The 21,386-nt window shown below is 40.4% G+C and overlaps 2 protein-coding genes across 3 annotated transcripts; one reads left to right on the top strand and one right to left on the bottom strand.

Moving 5' to 3' along the window:
• Positions 1–460: 460 nt before the first annotated feature.
• Positions 461–10,158, top strand: fra10ac1 (FRA10A associated CGG repeat 1). The gene is made up of 14 exons (XM_053864759.1): positions 461–543; positions 1,906–1,988; positions 2,106–2,195; positions 2,258–2,303; positions 3,057–3,133; positions 3,225–3,308; positions 3,767–3,851; positions 4,375–4,420; positions 6,562–6,675; positions 7,197–7,239; positions 7,317–7,435; positions 7,522–7,569; positions 7,857–7,947; positions 8,056–10,158. The coding sequence occupies exons 1-14, from the start codon at positions 526–528 to the stop codon at positions 8,096–8,098; spliced, it is 987 nt and encodes a 328-aa protein (XP_053720734.1). The 5' UTR covers positions 461–525; the 3' UTR covers positions 8,099–10,158.
• Positions 9,823–19,775, bottom strand: pde6c (phosphodiesterase 6C, cGMP-specific, cone, alpha prime). Of its 2 annotated transcripts, XM_053864756.1 has the most exons (22): positions 19,152–19,775; positions 18,785–18,937; positions 18,295–18,384; positions 18,055–18,195; positions 17,909–17,983; positions 17,753–17,817; positions 17,560–17,626; positions 17,419–17,466; positions 17,174–17,323; positions 16,815–16,958; positions 16,625–16,690; positions 16,391–16,546; positions 15,528–15,635; positions 14,794–14,903; positions 12,763–12,850; positions 12,590–12,690; positions 12,363–12,470; positions 12,193–12,256; positions 11,926–12,000; positions 11,760–11,843; positions 11,127–11,280; positions 9,824–11,063 (listed from the first exon to the last, which is right to left on the bottom strand). In XM_053864756.1, exons 1-22 carry the CDS (start codon positions 19,617–19,619, stop codon positions 11,023–11,025), a joined length of 2,556 nt encoding a protein of 851 aa, XP_053720731.1. In that variant the 5' UTR covers positions 19,620–19,775; the 3' UTR covers positions 9,824–11,022. The 2 variants fall into 2 exon arrangements, with proteins under 2 accessions (XP_053720732.1, XP_053720731.1); XM_053864757.1 differs by lacking the exon at positions 18,785–18,937 and having other exon boundaries at positions 9,823–11,063.
• Positions 19,776–21,386: the final 1,611 nt, after the last annotated feature.

Below are 21,386 nucleotides of genomic sequence, written 5' to 3'. Positions count from 1 at the left end.
TGAACAGCAGGGGGCTCAGAACACATGCCTAGGGGGATCCGGTGTTCAGAGAGATGACACTGGTACTGTCGGCGAGGAAGTCCAGCAGCCAGTTGCACAGAGGGGTATTGAGACCTAGAGCCCCCAATTCATGTACCAGGTCCTGGGACATGATCCTGTTGACTGCTGAGCTGGAGTCCAGGAACACCATCCGTACATATACACGCCGTATACAAACCCGTACGCAGGCGCGATTATCCAAGCCAAATGTATGCGCATGCGCTTTTACGTGCTTACGTGTAACGTGGTTCTTCATAACCCTCATCTCTGTATTATACATGTCCATCTATATATACATGTACCGCGATTTGACATTGTAAGGGGCTTGTAGTATCTTCCATTTTTTTGCAATTAAAATAAATAAATCTGTATTACACACCGTTCCGCCAGATGGCAGTAAAGAGACCTACAGCCAATATGCATACACTCATAACAAAAAGAAGAAAACGTACTTGTTTTGGATGTTGACGTTGTCGTAGCAGACAAATGGAGAATCTAGCTAAAGTAAGTCCATGTGTGTGACATGAACTGAATCGGATGCATGTGAATTAGTTTACTGTGTATTTTTCGCCTGGACCTGTGCTTAGTTGCCCGGCATATACTTGGTTGTCCTCCCGTGAGGAGGGATATTAAGTATGAAAATATTCTGACCTATGAATGGTGGCGTAAAGGATGAAAGGAATTTTCGCAAACATGTCTTAAGTACAATTAACCTCTTCTATAAAGGTTGGCCAGTTCACTAGAGAACTCTGACAACTCGGATATTGCCGTCCTACAATAAATTCAGACATTTAGTTCGTGGATAGCACATTCAATGCGAAACATGCTGAATCCATCACAAGTTAAGGCTGGTCAATTAATCGATTTTTTAAATTACGATTATGTCTTCCTCCGATCATGAAAACGTGATAATCGTCATGAAACGATTATGTAGCCGGACACCCGTCTCCCCAGATTCTCTCATTCTGTCCCGATGCACCCAAACGCTGCACCACGCTTCGTCAACGTGAAAATAGCGCTGTGGGAAGCTGCTCTGTAAAGCACAGTGAAGAGCCTCTCGAGATCGAGGCTCTTCCTGCTCTGTAAAGCACAGTGAAGAGCCTCTCGAGATCGAGGCTCTTCCTATCAGCGTCTGTTTACACGGCGTGCTAATATTAGCCACTGTGAGCTACAGACTGGGTCATCTGTACAATGGAACGGCAGCATTCAGCGTCAGAACATCCGATTGGCAGACGCTCATCCAGCGTTCTGAGTCACAACGGCAGTGAGACAGTGGCGATGAAATCAAGCGCTCCATGTCATTCATCACGCTGCAGAGACGCAGGGAGAGCGCTCACATATAGTTTGGAGTTTTATCATCAAAGGAGTGACTTCTCTCATGATCTCATGAAAAATGACCAAAAGTCAAGCTTGTAATGTGAATTCACATCTTTCAACATCAGAACCGCAGACGAATCTATGCATCCCAAGTGCCTGCTCAACTTCAAATATTTTCTCGTCTCCACTGATCTCCAAACCCAGGCCATGCAGATTGGAGTTTCTCGAGAGAAACATTGAACCTACATGATGAGGGTTTAATATAACTGTTAAATTATTATTAATAATTTGCACATTGTCTTATTGTATTATTGTTCAATAAAGTTTGAAAGTTCAATGACATGAAAACCTTATATCCTTGAATAATTGTGATTATGATTTGAATCAAAATAATCGCCATTATCATTTTTGCTATAATTGTCCAGCCCTATCACAAATGCAAATACAATATTCAGTATTTATTTTGATTCACTGCACTCCACTGCTTCCCCATTCCCTCCAACTGAAGTTTTTCTTTTCTTTTTTTTTTTGACCAAACACCTGGTCTAGGTGCACGGAGCTGCTGGTGGCTATGACTCTGATTTCAGTGATGAGGATTTACATGGAGAGACCTTGCATAAAGGTCATAAACGGTAAAACTACCAATTTTATTGTTGTGGCCTGAACATTTTAAATTTTGTCATCTGTCTTTCATGTTTTAAAGAGGCAAAAAAAGCAATACACTGCAGTTGTGCTTTACTATTCTTCAGGAAACCTGATGAGATCCTCCAGAAACCATTTCGCCACAATCCACATTCTCAGGTGACTCATCAGAGTTTCCATTCTGATGAGCTGGATAGGTAAGATAAGTACGTTCATTTCAATACATAAACCGTAATTTTTCTCTTATCCTGTTTTGCAGGGAGGAGGCCCGGAACAGAAGAGCCCACTTGATATCAATGAATGCAGTATCCTTTCTCAAATGAGGGACCCATTGTGCATCTCATTGTCATTTTACTCTCCTGACATGCACCAAAATTGCCTGTACTGCTGATGCAACTGTTTATACTAGTCAGTGGTTATTAACCAACTTGGCACTTCACTAAGTGTCTCCAATAAGGGAACCACTAAGTGTTCCGTCGTTGAGTTTAATTCAAAATGACAATGCTATGAAAATTAGTGAAACATATACCCTCACAGATATTTGGTAGTGTAGCATATCATACACTAGTTGCTGTTCAATGGATCTGTCACACTCAGTGTGTGTCACACAAATTCAAGGCTTCACTTGCTCCAGGTGCTGCCCTGCACAAGTCACTTGATTGATACAGGACAACCATAGAGTAGATGGTGAAACAGCAGTGTTTTTCTCTGGGTGGATCACCACAGCTTGGTCTACATTAGTAGCTTCCACTCAGTTGTAGGGCTAATATAAATAACACACCCTATAAGTTGTTGTGCCTTTCTGATCATATCGTCAACCAGAATACTTGGAAAAAAACAAAAAATTAAAATACTACATAGGCTATATATAATATATAGACTATGTATAATAAATAGACTAATAAAAACATAACCGATGCGGGCGGGGTCTGGCTAACCCCATAATAAAGCATGTTGCATTAGTCCATCCGTGAAGTAATAAAAGCATGGACGAGTTTTTCACAATATGCTGTAATTTACATGGTTCATAATCAAAAGTGCTCCTTAATCAGCAACAGTTCGAAAGACATAAAAAGTTTGTTGGTGACTACATACTGTATTATGGAGGCCAGATGAGTGACTTTAGACGCTCTGTGTAAGTTTCTTGACCCCGTTATACTGTTAACTGTTTAGCATTGTAATCTTAAATTGATGTCTTTATTTATTTATTTATTTTTTTTACCCAGGGGCAATGATAAAAACGACCTGGATATTTTGCTTGAGAATCATCGTTTTCTCTGGAGGGACGAGGATGAAGAGGACATGACTTGGTCTTTTTTCTTGTTTATTTTTTGTACATAAGAAATGCATTTTCAAATTTTCTCTTTCTCATTATTATAGTTATGGTATCTTATTCTTAATAAGATTATTTTCACTTTTCTAATGTCATTGCTGGCAGTGAGCTTAGACTACAGGTGGCAGTGTTGCTCACACAGCACAGAGCATAGGCTAAGTGGAAAGTGTATCTGCTCTCTTTACTTAGAGACTAACAAATGCCTCAAAGTATTTGTGGGTTCAGATGGTGGTTCAGAACATTTACTGCAAATTTCATTCTGTTGTACTGTTTTTTTTGTTGTGCTAACAGACATGCCACCATGGCGGAGATACTATCTTGCCAGAATCAAGTTGTTGCCCGAGGTCTAACCGGTGGCTCTCAATAGTATAACAATGCAGGCAATGCGTTAACAGACTACCTCACAGTCCAGTGAATGCTCCCCCTTTTCCCCAGGGAGAAAGAATTGGCCAAAAAGTATTATGACAAGCTGTTTAAAGAATACTGCATAGCTGACCTCAGCAAATACAAGGAAAACAAGGTAGGTGTATGGAGGTATGCCCTCCACCAGTGTCTCCCATTGTTATTGGATGACTATGTCTGATCCCCTTTCACAATGAATGAAAATCCTGGGTCGCATTGAACGACGTAGGTGTAGGGGGTTACCTTGATTCTCTTGCAGTGGGCAGATTTCAAGTTGAATGAGTCCATTTCTTTTCCACTTTGCACATATGAGATTATTGGTCTGTGTCCCCATCCTATTGCCAATCCCCATCCCCCGCGGAGCAAGCCTGTGCGCACTGGTTTAGCACACACTTTCGACGGTGTTCTTGCAAACTTTCTTGCTATGTCACATACGCAATACTCTAGCCGTGTAGTGTGCTGGCCGCCACTGGAAAACACTTTATCCAGTCCTGCTTATTGATTCTACTTTCCTACCTCTTCCCGTTATTATGCTCATAACCAAGTATTTATATGGAGGGCAATGGAATTGGAAATTTATTTTGAAATGATGCATGGCTACAGATTTATATAATGAATACAAAAAAATTGTTTTACCACAGTTCGGATTTCGTTGGCGGAGCGAAAAGGAGGTGGTTTCTGGGAAAGGTATGTGGACATATTTTTTGTACAAGAACTGAAATTGTGGCTTATTCATTGCATATGTTATAGCATGTACGGTTTAGGTACAGAAATTAATTAAGCCTTATGTTTGTTGTTTTCTGCATTGAACATCAGATATTTAAAAGTGCATAGCCTCGGTGCTATCAAGAACTCATGCAGGGCATACTGGTTTGAATATACCTGAGCACTTACTTGCCAGATACCAAAAACAAAAAGTAAGAAAAGAAAGAAAAGTAAAGTAAATCATGCTGGAATTTTCAACTTTATATAATATGGTATGAACTCTAAAACCACAAGACTGGAGAAAACTAAATCTGAACAGTCAACTATTCTGCAGATTTACGATGGCAGCCTTTGAAAACTGGACATTTTGTATTCACGTTTATACCGATTGATGTACTGGTGTTTTTATCTAGTCTGGGTGAGACTGACCAACCTGCTGGACAATGACAACATTGCTTAGGAATGTGAAACAAAGTTCTCAAACTAAACTACTATTGTTTCCAACTAATGTAGTAAAATTCACTGACATTCACTCACTTTGCAAGTACACTGATTTCTGCTTAGCTCCTAGAGCCAACGCAGCTGGAGCCAAACGCAGTATCAGGTCTAGGTGGTGTACCAGCAAATGGAGGAGGGGCCAGCTGCGGTAGTATGCAGAGGGTTCCCGGAGTAGCTCACCTACCTTGAGAGAGGCACATCTCATTCCTGAGCGTTTCATTATGTTGTGATATAATTAACCAACTTGTGATAAGTTTCTACCTAAAGAGTGCATTTGAAATGCTGTACATCATAAACATTATTCTTTTCTACACTCATGATCGGTGCAGGATTGAAGGATCCCCAAGGTAGCAGGTTGCATTGTGAGCCCATAAATTATTCCCAGGCGGATCCATGCAGTGCAGTGCTTATTATTATTATGGGTCCATATGTACTGGTACAGTTTTTAGTTATTTCTCTGTTAAGAATTGTAACGATTCCTTTTCTTCTTTCTTCTACTTTCTTATATTTCTTTCCACTAGGCGGTGACAAACACAAGTCAATTCAGAGGTTTTTTTTTTCCTAAGGGACATTTCACACCGATTTAAATGCGGTTGTTGTTTAGCCATGGAACAACCAGTTTATCAAAGCAATGGAGTCTTTTGTAGGTCTTTATTTCTTGAGCTGTAAGACATAATGGTCAATGAGCATGTGGTGTTTGTAACTTTTGGTGGTGCCGACAGAAATTGCTGTTCACTGAAAAAGAGGATTTTGCCCCCCTGTAGATATTACTCAATCATTACCTTTTTTCTCCAGTGGACAACAATTTGACAATTTTCTTTGAGCAGTCTCGCCATTTAAGAATACACAGTTAAAACAGTAGGAGTAGTAGTGGATAGGTGAGCACAGCAGATTTTTACTGTACCATTTTATTCCCATTTAATTGTACCCAATAGATAACCCTTGATCAGTAGTTTTGCAGGTCTTGTCAGTGGCCAGTTATTTATTTGTTTTTACTTGGATGTCGCATAAAGGGATTCCACTGTGACAATCTTGCACTTCTTAGACAAGACTAGCTCTGGCTCCTAACACTGCGTTGTGACATCATCCAGTGAATGGTAATCATGCCCGCACCTGTTGTGCCTTCATTCTATCTAGATCTTAGGCTGCTTACTTGTGGATTTAAGTGCCAATGACGTAGGAAGATGGTAGTCTCTTTTACCTGGCTTATTTAACTTTACTCACGTGTAGCTCTCCTGATGTGTCGGGGTGCCCCTCAGCTGCCAAACAAACAGCATGGAGATCCCGTGATTTCTTTCAGCTGCGTGAGCCTTTCCAGCAGGAACTCATTTACCTTTACAATCATCGTAGACATAGAAACGTGCTGTGTTCATGGCTCACATTTGTGAAAACTCTGAGAGGGCCAGTTCTATTTGAGGACAGCAACTTCTGTTAGTGTTATTGTCCTCATTATATCAGCTCATGTCTCATTTGCTGGGCTTAACGGCTGAATTCAATGTGAGGCAGTAATTAATGTCTTTGACCTTATTTTTTTTTTTCTCCTTAGCAATGCATTTTTGTGCTTTGCATAACATTTACATTGATACAGTAATTGGATAGTCATTGTCTGTTCTTTCTTGATCCAGGTCAGTTTCAATGCGGAAACAAGCACTGCGCAAAGGAGGAAGGCCTCAAAAGCTGGGAGGTGAATTTCGGCTATGTGGAACAGGGCGAGAAGAGAAATGCTTTGGTGAAACTCAGTACGTTTTTCTTCCCATTTTCTTTCATTATTCTGTTCAACTTGACTTGCAAGAGGATTGGTTTAATGTCTGACTCATAATAATCCTCCTTTCGGTGTCATATTGCGGGAATCCCCTTTCAAAGATTACGGCTAGAAGACCAAGTAGTCATAATGAGCTCATCGACTTTTGACGGGTTGCAGGCAGACACTTTGACCTCCTTTTAAATAGTCCGTGGGCAGACGGGATGCTGCCCTCCCACCAGCATGGGATGAAACACTGGGCTCCCAAGCAAAAGTGTTAAAGGCTATACAACATGAAGCACCTGTAAGGCCACATTGAATTTCACGATGAATTTTCTGCGCTTTAATGGATTTAATAAATTATGTTTATGAAAGTATTCATTGGACCTGGTGTAGGAGGGCGTGCCTAGGTACCTTGTAGCAAATGGCAAGGTACTTCTACCCTGATGTCCAAATTTTGTCTGAAATCTCTGAATTGCCATGTAAATCCATAAAAGCTTTGCTTCATTTACATTCCAGGGCTGTGTCCAGAATGCTCTTTTAAACTCAACTACCATCACAAGTAAGCTGCACACCATCAGAAGAGAGATGTTTATTGTCTTATTGTTTATGATAATCACAGCTGCTCTCCGTTCTCAGGAGGAGAGAGGCCAAAACGACCAAAAACCTCCGTCAGGAGGACAAAGAGGTTTTGGAGAGGAAGAAAAGAAGAATGTCATCCTCCGACACCAACAGACAAGAATGCAAGCACAAGCGAGGTTTGTTTCCTTATTTTCATTGTTGGTGTCTTATTTCATCTTGACACTTTTGACTGAATGTTGTGTTTACTGTAAAACCTTTGCAGATCACTCCTCCTCCTGCAGTTCTGACCTATCAAATAAAGCAAATAAAGGTGACTACATTTGTGTGTGTGTTGTGTGTGTGTGTATTGTTGTTTCACTCCATGTGTGGTTTTATTTATATATATATATATATATATATATATATATATATATATATATATATATATATATAGTTACTAACCACACATGGAGTCTAACATTTATGTTCGAGTAGTATGTTCTTGTAGTGGATGCTGGAACAAGGAAACCTTCTCTTCACCTACAATATTTTTTTTCAGTGTGTTTAAATGATTGCATTCCATGCAGCCACTTATCGATTTTGTCTCTGCCTCATTAGACTCTAAGGCTTCTGAGGATCAGGAGCAGGAGGGCCAATCAGAGTCTGATCACTGGCGAGGACCAGCCCCTGTGCTGGAGGAGAAGTCCAGGTGAGGCTTCTTTTACACCCTGTGTGTTTGCTTGATGCTTCTGAGACCAGCTAGTATACAGTTGGTTATGAATAATAAATTATATTTCTCTGTTCTCTGTGCGCTCAGGAATGAGGAATTTGATCAGTACTTTGAGGACCTTTTCCTTTGACTTACACGGGAGACGCCTGTCAGCATGAGGAACACTCTGAGGACGCAAGATCAGCAAACCACATTATTACATTGATGTGTGGGGGACGCACTGAATTGTCTGTCTCAACATATGAGCTGTTGTTAACATGTTAACACCAAAACAAAATGAATGTTTTCACTTTGTGTCACCATACTGCTTCCCAAATGTGCTGAGAGTCTAATGTGATTGTGTCCTCACCTTGTTCGTTTATGCCCTGGTCAACCTAAATAATCGGAGTCATGACACTTTAGAAACAGGAGTCTTGGATTACAGACTTCATGAAGACCTAATGATCACCAAACACGACTTTGATGTTGTTCCTGCCATGTGTGGCGTTTAGATGGGGAGGTGGCATGCACAAGTGATAAGTGGAGCGAAATTAGCAATGCCAGAGAGAAAATAGAAGAAGGATTAGCGCTCAGTGTCCCTCTGACCTAGGACAGCCGAGCCTTGATTTCCGTTCACCAAGAGGCAAAGTGCGTGAGATTCCTGTGAGATTAGTCTATGGCTTAAACAAGAAGACCCACAATAACCTTCACTATACTGTGTCTGGAGTCTTAACAGGAGAAGAGATTCTGAGTGTGATTTGTTTTATTGTCAAGTTCAATGTCTTGGACAATGGGGCTTGGGACTAAATGTTGGAAGCATTGTTTCTTTTGAGGAAACATGATGCAGTGCAGCATGTCCTCACCATGTTTGGTTGGTTTTTTTTTTTTTTTTTTCCTCCTTGATTATTGTATATTGTTAATTACCACACATCATGCATAAGCTTTCACCTTGAGGCAAATCCACAGAATTCAAGTGGAAGGAACGTAGTTCAAATATAGACATTTATCCCTCTGTGTGCAGCGCATGTGAGATGATGTGTCTTGTTTTACTTTCTGAACAGCAACGATGGCAGAAACACAGCCTTTGATTGATCCAATTTTATCTTCATGTGGGACTCAGAAACTGTGAAAAGCACCTTGTTTCTTGCTTCAACTTCTTCCAGATCACACAGAGAAGCCATGTCATAGGCATAACAAGGTGCTCTCCTTTTGTCATGCTAGTGTGTCTGAAACGGCTAGTTATAAGAATGTAAACCAAATGTAAACCAAATGTGACTATCTTCCAACAGATTGAACAGATTAATCATGACAATTTCTGAATTATGTTGAGCCGCTCTAGAATGACCTGTGCGAAGCTGGGATGCAGTCACTGAAGCCACTCAGGCTAACTTGTCTTTTTTCATCACCAATAACATTTCCCTGCATGAGGGAGGGGAACCCAATGTCAAGAGTAAAATTTCATGAAATCACTGCTTTCCATCAGGAGGTGGAACAGTTCCAGACTGAAAAAAAACCCCCATCCAGAACAGTTTTTGCGCATTTGTTGCGTTCAGCAAGCAGCAAGAGACACCATGAAGTGCCTCATGTTTGCAGGAAATCAAGGGCTATGTGCAGGATTCTGCTTGCCAAGCAGAAGCATGGATGCTGAACTCAGCCTGACGCTGTTGTACTGCGCTGGGATCAGAATCAATCCACTGATCCGCTTTCCCTGATGGCTCATCCAGCTTTGGAGACTTTAAGATCCTGGCACGATAATACACTAAGACTGAATGTTGATGCAACTAAGCTCAAAGTTCGTCTGTTGGACCGTGATGTGTGCGTGAAGAAGAGATCAATTCACACCTTTGTACTTCTGTGTCAGTTTGCAGGGAAAAAAAAACACTGTATAGATCACTCATTTTTATTTGCCAGCACACATGCGATGACATACAGTTTTGGGTTTGTTTGTTTTTTTTTCACATTAAACTGACTGCAGTGGGGTAACATACTGTGTTCACATGGAAAGTTACAGAGAGTGACAGGGACCGCTGTGTGAAAGAGGAGCATGTATTAAACAAATGTCTTTGAAGGATTTCAATAGTCTCCCAAGTTCACAACGAAAGGGTTCCATGTAGTCCCTAAGCTTCCTTAGAAAGATTAGGTTCCCTTGATTGATGCCCTTTGTGGCTGGCGATGACGTAAGTGATGTCTGGGCTGCCGAGTTGAGAGTGATCCTTAAGCCGTTGCCCAGAAGCGAACAGGTACATTTCTCCAAAAATACCGTCTTCCGGTTAGGTGACCCATCATTCCCCTCAGATTTGAGAGGGGGAGGTAAAATCTACACCTATTTCGCTCTAATATCATCAACTTTCTGCTGGTCATTCACTTCAGGCTGTCAAACATTTCCCAACAAGGACTGAATACAGTGTTGTTTAGAAACTATTTCACATTTGAAAAAGAAATCCAGTTTTGTTATACATGAATGTACAAAATAAATACAATACATACTGTATTGTTCTTAAAAGCTGGACATTACAAGCCTGTTTAAAGTGTAACATCTTCTTACCCCTGATATTGCCTCAGCTTTTTGTTTTCTAAACAATTACCTTCATAACTTTTTTTCTTACCCAAAATTAAAATGGCTATGTTATACAATTTTTCTGTCAAATATTCTGTTCTGATCATTCACTCTGCTGTTCATCATACTGCCAATACAAGCAGCAACATGCACCATGCAACGTCAAACAGACTTCAGAAGTATTCTTCTCAACAGTTCACGAGTGCGTGCAAATACGTCCTCTATGCTATGGGAGGTCATGAAACTGCATACATATTTCTGCTAGAGCCACACATTTTGCCAACTCCCTCTGGTTTCTCAAGAACATTTAGGATAACCGTATTTTGGAGGGTGGGTCCATTTTGTCTACAAACTGGCAAGTAGTAGTGGGCTAGTCAAAATCCTAATTTGAATTTATGATAAATAAAGCTGCTAACTTCTGCTTTTTACAAAAATATCCAAAAATGAATATGGCTCTTTTCACCATGCTGAAGTCGCCCGGAATATCTCTTACCACTTGTCCAAACCGGGAATAGAAGTTAAGAAACTGTACATGTTTTGGATTTTCCTCCATCACCAGCTGTCAAAACAAACATGAGGGTTAAAGAACTGATGTTCTCCCCTTTGAAGGTATCTCACATACCTTTCCTGGCTTCCTCTTCTTCCAACTTCTTCTTCTCGTCTTCAATGGCTTTCATCTTGGCGTTGTACACCTCAGCCAGCTCATTCCAGTGTGACCTGTTGTTGTTCAGGCCATCAAACATGGGCTGGATCTCTTTGTGGAATCTGGCAAACTCCTGCAGCACAAAGAACATTGCAAATAAAAACCTTCACAAGTGTGCACATCACCAAATGCAAATTAAAGGATTTCTACTTTAGGTTCATACAAAGTTCACATTTGCTTCCAAGAAAACTGGTAATGTAACCCACTGTTCACCTGCAGTGAGAAAGATTGAGTGATTATGATGTGTATAATCATAAATACATGCTATGCAAGTGTTTTTTTGAGCCTGTTACACTATGTGCAGTTGTTGAATGGCAGTCTGTCAGAGACATTCTGATCACTGGTGCCTGTGCAGGCTTTCTTGTTATCACGTCTCTCCAGCATCCTTGAATGACCAGATCTGGTACAATACCATTAGAACCAGACTAGAGCAGTCCAAATGAGGACTAGTGTGTTAACCCATGGAACTGCAGTACATGAAGCCATATTTGTCCCTTCCATGGCATGGCAAGTTGTCCTCACATATTCTAGGAAGCTACTTTAAGCCCTTACCTTGTAAACAAATGAACACACAAAGTCAATGAAACCACATTGCATCTTGGGCAGCTGCTCAGAACAGTTCCTGTCCATCATGGGCTGAAAAAGAGTCATCAAAATATTTTAAGTTCCTTTTCTGGGAAGAGTGATTGAAAAGCAGATGATGTATTGCTCCACTTACAATTGGTTGTTGGTCCAAAACCGATCGCTCCAAATCTCCTTGCTCCCAGAATTCAGCAGCAACCATCAGAGCTACCTGTGGAAGGTAATAATAACAATAATAACAACAGCAATAATAATAGAATAACATGTGATCTATTTGTCCCCATTTCACCCCACCATTCCTCCCACCCCACTCACCAGACCAGCTTTAAGAAAGCACTCATTAGATAAGGCATACTTTGTGAAGGGGACACAAAGATGAAGGAGATGAAAATCCTGGACCCACCTTGCTCTGAACCTCCCACGGTTTAGTGATAGCTGACAGGTCACAGCCTGTCATCATCATTGCCCTGGAGGAAAAGGAAAGCAAATGTTAGCCACATTGCTATTTTTGAGGTTGTTGCTCTGGGCTCAGGCAGTGGTTATATTTGAATAAAGCATGCAGAAGACACCCACATAACAATCTCCTTTCTGATTGAGTTATTTGAAACATAGGCAGTGGCCTCCTTCTCATCTGTCATGGGCTCAGTGGCGTTGACTATGTTTTGGAACATAGTCCTCTTTCTGTATGACCAGAGAGAAAGAGAGCTTAGCAAAATGAACAGCAGCCAGGCAGTATTAAGATGGTCATCAGCTTCTAAAATGCAAAATGAGTAGGGGCAGAGGGACAGAGTGTCACACACTTGAAGTAGAGGGCCAGGTCTGTGGCGATGATGCAAACATCAAACAGGTGCTGCACGTTCTCAAACTGGCGCTTCTGAAGGTTGCAGAAGATGTTCAAGCTCTGTTGGAAACAACAGTGAATAATGAGGTTTTCCCATAAAGCACCTGTCCAAAGCATGATGCAGCCTCATACCTCCTGAGCCATCAGTGTTTTACTGTACTCCAAATGGTGCCTTTCCATGATCGATGAGCCATGTAGTTTGGCCAGTGGAGCTGCACTCCTGGTGTCAAACCACATGTTGATTTAGAAGACTGACGGGAAACATAGGCTAATAGTAGCAACTGTGGCATCAATCCAAAACTGGACCTTGAACTACCTGAGTAAATTTAGATTTTTCATTAAAAAAAAATGGTGTCAAAGGACTATACATGTTCATATGTATATATATGAGACATATATAAGAAAAAAATGTTTTTTTCAAATGTTTAGACACATTATTCAAAAACAAAAACAATCACAGAATGATAGACAGTTTGGAATCAGGAGCAGGAGATCCACTGCCACGGCATTGATGAGTGTAACAGATGACATAACGGCAGCAACTGACCAAAAACGGTATACGATTGCAATATGAATGTGCTTTAAAAAAAAAAAAAAGCATTCAACACTATCAAGCATGAACTGCTGATCTCAAAAGACTACATGGAGGTAGATAATGTTAAATCAAGACAGAGAGAGATAAAATGTGGAGTGCGTCGAGGCTCAGTTCTGGGATCCACATGGTTCATGCTACACATTAATGATATCTGTGAGGCTTCAGAACAAATTAATCATGTTGCTTTTTTTTTGCAGATGACACGTTTTATCAACAGTGGAGAGGATTTAAAAACATTAAATGAGAGAACTTTTCATTGTGTCTGGCAATGTGCTTACATTAATAACTTCTGGTTTGATGTTAAATGTAAGACTTTGATTTGAATTTAATTAATTAATTTAATTTAATTTAATTTTTTTTTAATTTAATTTAATTAATTTTTAATTTAAAAATTTGATTTGTGTACATAGGATCTCTTCAGATCCTATGTACACAAATCAAATTTGATGCTAAAATGTTTTTATTAGGTATTTATCCTGCAGGAAATAACTATACCAAATGTCAACGGATATGTATGGATCTTTGTTTTTCGGAAGCGAAGCGCATGATCGCACTGAAGTGGAAATGTGTAAATCCTCCAAGTATTCAAAACTGGTTGGCTGAACTGAGCTCCTGTGTTGCCATGGAAAAGATGTCTTTTTTGATCAAAGGGAAGGAAAGTGTTTTCAAAGGGATCTGGGGTTCATTTCTTGAATATCTCAAACATGGAAATCTAGACTAATGTGGACTGATGTTAAGAGATCCTCTTACCCTTTGCAACTTGATGCTTGTTACATGCAACTATATGTACAAGACGGACATTTTTACGTGAAGTAAACAAATGATTATTTACTGTTTTTGTTTTTTGATTATTTTTTTATTTTATTTTATTTTAATTTTCTATTTTCTTTTTTTTTTTTCCTCTTTTTATCCACGCTGGGTTTTAGGTTAATAGGTTATATAAATAATAGTTGGGTCTTTTGTCAGACAGCCGAGATCTTCAACGTGTATGTGCATTTATATGATTATTATTGTGGCTTATATAAATGAATAAAAATATTGAAAAAAATAATAATAAGAGAACAAGCCAATAGAATGAAAAAAAGACCTTAATAGAGCTTAAATGTGCACAAAAAAAAACGATTCAAAGTAACTGAAGGTTAGCAACACACAAAAGGACTGAAACACACAACACACTCAAAAAACTAATACACACACTGACGTGCACAAAAATCTGACTCTATCAGACAAATTATCAGTGAAATCTGCTTCATTCTCTGTATCATGTAAGATGAACTATTGACTGAATTGTATGCGGTGCAGCAATTAAGAAGCCATGTGATAATAGTTGTACAATTGTCATATAAATTGTCATGCGTCATCAGCAATGTTTTACAGGAAATTGAAATAAACATTCATTCATTCAAGTTAATGTTGCCTAGCAACTAGTGGTTGAGATTCAGTGTGTTTCTTTTTTTGTCATAAATATAGGATTTAATTACCCTATAATAGGACATGTGCTATGTGGCTTTATCTTGGTTTAAGAGACTCTAATGGACATGAAAAGCCTCCATGTTGTTTTCACTTGCTTTGTCTGGTAGAGGTTGTTTGTTCCTCTGTGGTCGATGTCATGGCAGAATGCAGCCGCAACCATGGCGAAGGCATCTAGATCAGAGTAGTACTTCCTCAACTTTCCAGTCTGTTGAAACAAAAAGATTTTGTGTTCAGATTAGTGACATCAGCACTGGCCTTTGCCTTCTCTGTGAATGAATGCACACAATTAAACTCACGAGAGCGCAACGCCAGGTCATTTTGAAACCCTCATTCTCAAATTGAGGCTTAACCTTGTGGTGACCGGCAAAAGGGCTTTTCCCCAAAATTGGACTGCACTATGATAGATATGCTTAAACACACATACACACACAACACACTGGTTTGTCAGACCGTCGTTGTGGGGACCTCTTATTGCCATAGTGAATTCCCCAGCCTCTCACCCTGAACCTAACCGTCCGAAACAAATGGCTAAGCTTAACCAGGGCAAAAACCAAACTGAAACCCAATTACAATGAGCTTCTTTTTTTGAAGACTGAGGCTTAACCTTGTGGGGTCCGGTAAAAGGGCCACAAGAAGGTGTTTATCCTAAAGTTGGTCCTCGCCAGGCTAGATATGCTTAAACACACACACCGCTCAGAATGATCACATCAGGAATAACAATCTAATTTTACCGACTGACATCTGGCCTGAGGGTTTTCTTTCAGCGTTGGTTATCCTAACTGAGCAATATTATCAAGTGTTCCTGGGCATCAACGACAAGATGGATTACCTGCAGCAGACAAAACATTGTGTGGCCTACGTTGAAGCCATGTCTCCAGTTGTGGTAGGTGATAGAACGATAACCCTTCCTTACTGTGTACATCCATCTGGTCAGAGTCTGGATGAGGGTTTCCAGAGAGAGAGAGAGAGAGAAACACCATCAATAAAGTCATCTTGCAAAATGTAAGGTCTTCAGCGAGAAGTGACAAAGTTCAAATCAGCAGTCCAGTCCAGCAATCCAGTGGGTGTCCGTGTTAAGAAAAACAAATAATCCAGGAAAAGAACATTGCCCCAGTCCAAAAACAAAACCCATTTATACCATCAACTGGTGTGCTGTAGGAAATGATCCAGTTTCACCCACTTTGTTTGGAGGTAGAGGTGGGCGATATGGTGACATCAAATCATGAACAATTAGAATGCATTGGTGAGCTACCATTGTGAGTAGACCACATGGATTCTGTCTCATTCTTTCTATACACTAAGATCTATGTTGACGCAACTGGTCCATCACTTGCTGCTAAGCTGCACACACACAGACATACACACACTCACAGCAAAGATGCCGCTCAAATTTGTCTGAAAATTCCCCATGACAATAAAATCATGCAAAATAGATTTAAATTTTAATGAATTTAAAATAAATAAATCATGATGTATTTTTTGCCATATGGCCCACCCCTTTCTAGAGACATTTTTCTGAGGTTCCTTTGGTGGTGTGCTTTGGGATTTTTTCAATCATCGGAGTGTGTCGTGGCTTTAAAAAGGTAGAGAACAGTGACTTATACTGACCAGTCCCACGTTTTCTATATACCCCAGTTTGTCTTTTTGCTAACAGTGTTTTACATGAATTCATTGTAGCGTGGCCTTCCATACCTCTGCAGGAACTTTGAACTTTTCCACCACACCAAGCTCAAAGAACATGCGAATGCCTGCCTTGATGAGTTCAAATTCTGAAGAAGGAAAATCACTGAATGCAAATGAGTACAGATTTTCTCCTGCAACGTTATCAGCTGGTGGGCAGGTTCCTCGCTGGAAAAACAAGATTAGGTAGATATGATAATTCAATTTAGTCACACTGTAGTACTTTTAAGGTGGATGGAAACTTACCAAAAGCTTGTACATTTCCTTCTGATCGCAGTCCTCAGGATCGGCATCAAACTTCTCCTTAGTGTTCTGATGAGGAAATGAGGAGAAGAACAAAGAGTTGATAAAAGACTCCGTTATGAGATGCATCTTGACGAAAAGCCTGGCAGTTCAATGACATGCTATTGAGACGTGCTGATGGGGAAATACTGACCAAAATGGACTGCATCTCATCATTGGTGCATCTTGTCTGGTACATAAGCATCTCCTGGGCAATGTCTTTCCTGTATTCCATGCGATTAAGCTTGTCATAGGTGTCGCAGTTCAGTACAGACCAGCCAAGGAACTGTGTTAAAGCCTGCAGCACATGTTAGTATATATAGCACATATTATATCACAAAACATCATTCACGTCATATATATATATATATCTATATATATGACGTGAATGACGTCATATATATAGATATATATATAGATAGATAGATAGATAGATACACAATACACACCTCAGTGAAACATCTAGCATAGCTTTCATATCAAAACACTTTGAACAACGTATGCATTGCTGACCTCAGTGATCTGTTCATCGTATTCATCAAAAGGCTTGCCATCTTTCCTGTTGAAGAATGTGGCAATGCCCACGATTTCCTCTTTTTTGTTGACGATGGGTAGTGACAGGACATTTTTGATAACAAATCCTGTCTCATCCACTGCCTCTTTCTGAAATGAAACCCCATTTTGCCAACATTAATACTACTACTGTTACTGAATCAACTCAGCAGTGCTCAGTAGTGAGGCACACTGGAGCACTCTACCTGGAATGTGAAGTATTCATCAGCTGCCACATTCATCATGTTGCAAATCTGCAAACAGTAACATTAACAACTCATTATTCCCACAAGATAAGCATGACATCATATTTCAGTGATGCTGGTGCCAAGTTTGTGGGGACTTACAAAGCCGTTCTCTGCCACATAAGTTGGAAGTCCACTAACAAGGGCCCAGTGGTCTGCAGGTGGAGCCCTGAGAGAACACAGTAATTACTGCAAACAGGGAAAGGGAGTGTGTTCTACTGAGCTTTCTAGATGAACAATGAAGGGAAAAAACTGTCTCTAGGTTTTGTTCAACCGGGAAGTAAATGCTGCTCACGGTATGACTTTGATTTCCTCTTTGCCTTCAAGCAGGTAATCAATGATTTTGTAAAAGTTGACTTCCTTGATAAAAACACAGAGTCATAAATGTAGTTTTATTGAACCTTAAAGAGAAATAGAGGCCAAAAATTTGAATGACATTGATATTGTTTACCCTTCCATCTGGAGTTTTTGGTCCTTTGTACGGTTCAACATCCCCCAGTTTTACTGGCCATTCATCGTAGAATTCCTGTATCATAGAAGCATATTAGAGTGCAGCGGCCCACCGAGGTCAGGTCAGACCTTAGGTTATGAACAAACCTTCTCTTTGGTCATGTCCAAAAGTCCAACTGAGTACCTGTCACAGTTCAGATAGGTCCTCACAGTGTAAAGGGCTTTGTGGAACTGCCGCTCTATGTCTGTCAATTCTTCAAAGACTTTACTAGCTGACCAAAGTAGAACCTGGAACAATGTTATTTGTCAACAGCTTTCTTGTGGACGCAAATGTGTGGAAATCACACTTCAAGTGATTTAGCAACGGAAGGTTATAGCAGCTGTTACCTGACTCCTTCGTGACTCCACGTTGAACATGTAGGCCGTGTGATGCTGCAGGGCAATGACTTGAGCAAAGTTCATGTATTTATGGAAGAGCTTTGAATAAAACAGAGTGAAGCTCCATTAGCATGCTAAAACATGTTTTTTGTTCTCCATCTCTTTATCTGAAATTGTAGCAATATATTGGCACATTGGTGCATCAATAACAAAACATTTTGAAAACGTATTTGATGCAAGACTGTGTTATGGAGTGATTTCTCAGCCTGCACACAAGAAAAACACACCTGTGATTGAGTCGCTAAATGAAAGGGAGTTATATCAACGGCGTCAACGTAGTGTAACTGTTTTTGTGCTGCAAAACAGTGAATTCAGGTGCACTAGATATCTTTCACTTCTAATGGTATAAAAGCTAACAGGTGAGAAAAAAGACGACACCACCACACATTCATAGTCAGGCTTGCGTAGCTGACAATGGCACGAGAAGAGTCATACTTACTGCTTCATCCTCGGGAGTAAAACTATTGGCTCCTATCTTATTTAATACTGTGACAACTCCGAGACATTCTTTATCCGCCACCAACGGAAAAGTGAGCATGCATTTGGTCTTGTATCCAGTTTGCCTGTCCACAAAGTCGCAAAACTTCTTATTCTGCAAAATAAATAAATATTTCGATGAATGAAGTCCACTTCTCTGCCTATCTTCTTTTCAGCAGTGCAAGGTGAATATTTTTCATTCAAATAAAGACACAAATAAATAATGCCATCTCCAGCTCAGATATTGGTCAGGATAAATTATGTTTTCTAAACAATCAACTCTAGAATGAAACACACCGGCATTGCATCGCTTTTTTGGCTGTTCTCACCTGAGTGACATCGGGAACATTTTGTGGCTTTTTGGACGATGCAGTCAAACCAACAATGCCCATTTCAAGTGGTATAACAATTTCACTTTGTGGGTGAACCAAGTTACTCTCAAACTTGGATGTTGGGGTTACGTCAAAGATGTTGGTAGAAAGCTCTGCAGTCCCATTTCTTGACCGGCAAAGGTAGTAGCCAGCCCTGTCCGCTTGTAAAATCAATGTCAACCGCTGTAAGACTTTGTGGATAGACTGCTCCATGTTTCCTTGTTTCTGCAACTCCTGGACCAACTCAAAAATAATGGCTGCTTCCTGTACGGAGTTGACATCCTTGAACGAAGCGGTGTCTTTGACCTCAACCTGAGTCGAAAAGGCTGCTGTCAGCACCTCCGCACGGACCTTCTTATCGAAGTATTCTTTGGCAAATTGGGGGTTGTTCTCCAGGTATTTTTCCACGCTATCTTTGTCTGCCATGGTGAACAGATGGTTTTCAAGCCTTTATCCCAGAAGCATCACCCAGGGCGGATGAAAAAGCAAGTTTGGTTGGTAGGCTATTGGCTCTGATGGCAGAGTAGCAGCATCCTAGAACACGGTCCTTGAAGGAGTCATTGATGGTTACAGTGTTCCTCAAAGAGCAGAACAGGATCTACCGAGGCTAAGAGGCTGAAAGGATCAAAGTAGCGGCTAATTAATGTGACGTCATGACATTAAACCCCTGCTTTAAGCATCTTTAACCTGCAAATCCCAGCCTGATAATTTTATATTGGACAATCCTCTCCACCTGGGTAGGACACAGAAGGAAGTGAAAGGGTGGCATTCTGGAACGTGACATTTCACTGCTCTTCACATTGACTACAAAGGTTCAAGCACATTGAACACATGCTTGCTCCTATTTACAAGAGAGACTGGAAGGCAGGGAGAGTGGGGAGAGTAAAGGGAGTGTGCTCATGTAATTCAAGGAGAGCCAGTACTGAGTTATTTAAATGACAACAGAGATGGCAAAAAGTGAAATAAAAGCTACACTTGAATACTCAATAGGGAAAAAAAATGAAGATATGGATGTATGTTCTCCAATTACCGCGATTTTGGTATTGACAGCTAACTACAGTAGTTTGGCACTCTGGTCCTCGGCAGTGCAATCCGTGCTATAAAATGAGAAGGAATGAGATAAGTCAGGAGAAGCAGATCAGTTGCAGGAACTACTGCACTGAGGGGAAAAAGATGAGTTCAAGTATTTGGGGTCAGCCATGTAGAGTGATTGACAGGTCACAGGAGGGGGAGTGGAGAGAGAGTGCAGGCAGGTTGGAACATGAGGAGCAATGATTATATTGACAAGTGAAAGCTCAAATGTGGTTGTTGCTATTAAAGACAGTGTGAACTCATTGGAAAACAATGGCACAAAACCAACATGCTTGCTTAATTATATAACTGCCTTAATTATAGACCTGGTCAGGTTTGGGATTAGACGTGCTCTGCATCTTTAGTTCTGATACCACCAAAGTACTTGCTGAAGCTGACGCTTGAAAAATGGTTGTTGTGTGGATGAGCTAATATTCTCAAACATTGTCAGATGAGGACATTTCAGTGCTGGTTTCTAAAATCTGTCACAAGTGGAAAACAAAAAGGGTTAAAAATAGCCCAGGTAAGGTGTCTGGTCAACACTTTGCCAAGTGATCAGACAAGGAGTTCCTTACTATCTTTTGTTGTGGGGATTAAGGCAAGCTTATTAAGTGAGCAAGACAAAGGGTTTGTGGGCGCACTCTCTGTGGTGCATTGTGCCTTTACACAAGAAGTTCAAAATGATACGACGATTGCAAACAAAGGTTTTTATTTTTACAAATGTATGGAATTGGTTTTCTGCATATATCACCTAAGATGACTACAATTTCAAAGTCAATCAATGGAAAGAGATTAGCTTGAGTAATATAGGTGACATTTCTGGGTTTCAATATAGACAAGCAGCTCACAAGGAAAGAGCACATAACTAACAGAATGAAAATATCCAGACAGATGTATATGATGAGCAAATGCAAATGCTACTTGGATGAGAGCCTGAATGATCTGTTTGCTAAAGCAAAGGTACTGAAGTGACCTGAGTGAGTAGAGAGACAAGAACTGGACTGCTCATGAACTGCAACTGGGTCATCAACAAAGTGTTGAGGAGCAGAAAAGAAGACAGACCTTCTACCAACCACATGCTAACTAGTAGGAGTGAAAATCAGACAGCCTTTCATGGCACAC

Source organism: Synchiropus splendidus, chromosome 5 (genome assembly GCF_027744825.2).
Source record: "Synchiropus splendidus isolate RoL2022-P1 chromosome 5, RoL_Sspl_1.0, whole genome shotgun sequence".
NCBI classification, from domain to species: Eukaryota; Metazoa; Chordata; class Actinopteri; order Syngnathiformes; family Callionymidae; genus Synchiropus; species Synchiropus splendidus.
Note: the sequence above shows the minus strand (reverse complement) of the source record. Positions and strands in the feature narration are given on the sequence as shown.

What these genes read in the sequence shown, in the direction of transcription:
- pde6c (XM_053864756.1), bottom strand. Translation starts at nt 19,619, where the DNA reads ATGGCAGACAAAGATAGCGTGGAAAAATACCTGGAGAACAACCCCCAA. An exon ending in TGGAGTCACGAAGGAGTCAG is followed by an intron (nt 18,196 to 18,294) that starts GTAACAGCTGCT and finishes ACATTGTTCCAG; the next exon opens with GTTCTACTTTGGTCAGCTAG. An exon ending in CGTGGGAGGTTCAGAGCAAG is followed by an intron (nt 12,001 to 12,192) that starts GTGGGTCCAGGA and finishes TACCTTCCACAG; the next exon opens with GTAGCTCTGATGGTTGCTGC.
- fra10ac1 (XM_053864759.1), top strand. An exon ending in AGTGACTTTAGACGCTCTGT is followed by an intron (nt 3,134 to 3,224) that starts GTAAGTTTCTTG and finishes TTTTTTACCCAG; the next exon opens with GGGCAATGATAAAAACGACC. An exon ending in GATGAAGAGGACATGACTTG is followed by an intron (nt 3,309 to 3,766) that starts GTCTTTTTTCTT and finishes CCTTTTCCCCAG; the next exon opens with GGAGAAAGAATTGGCCAAAA.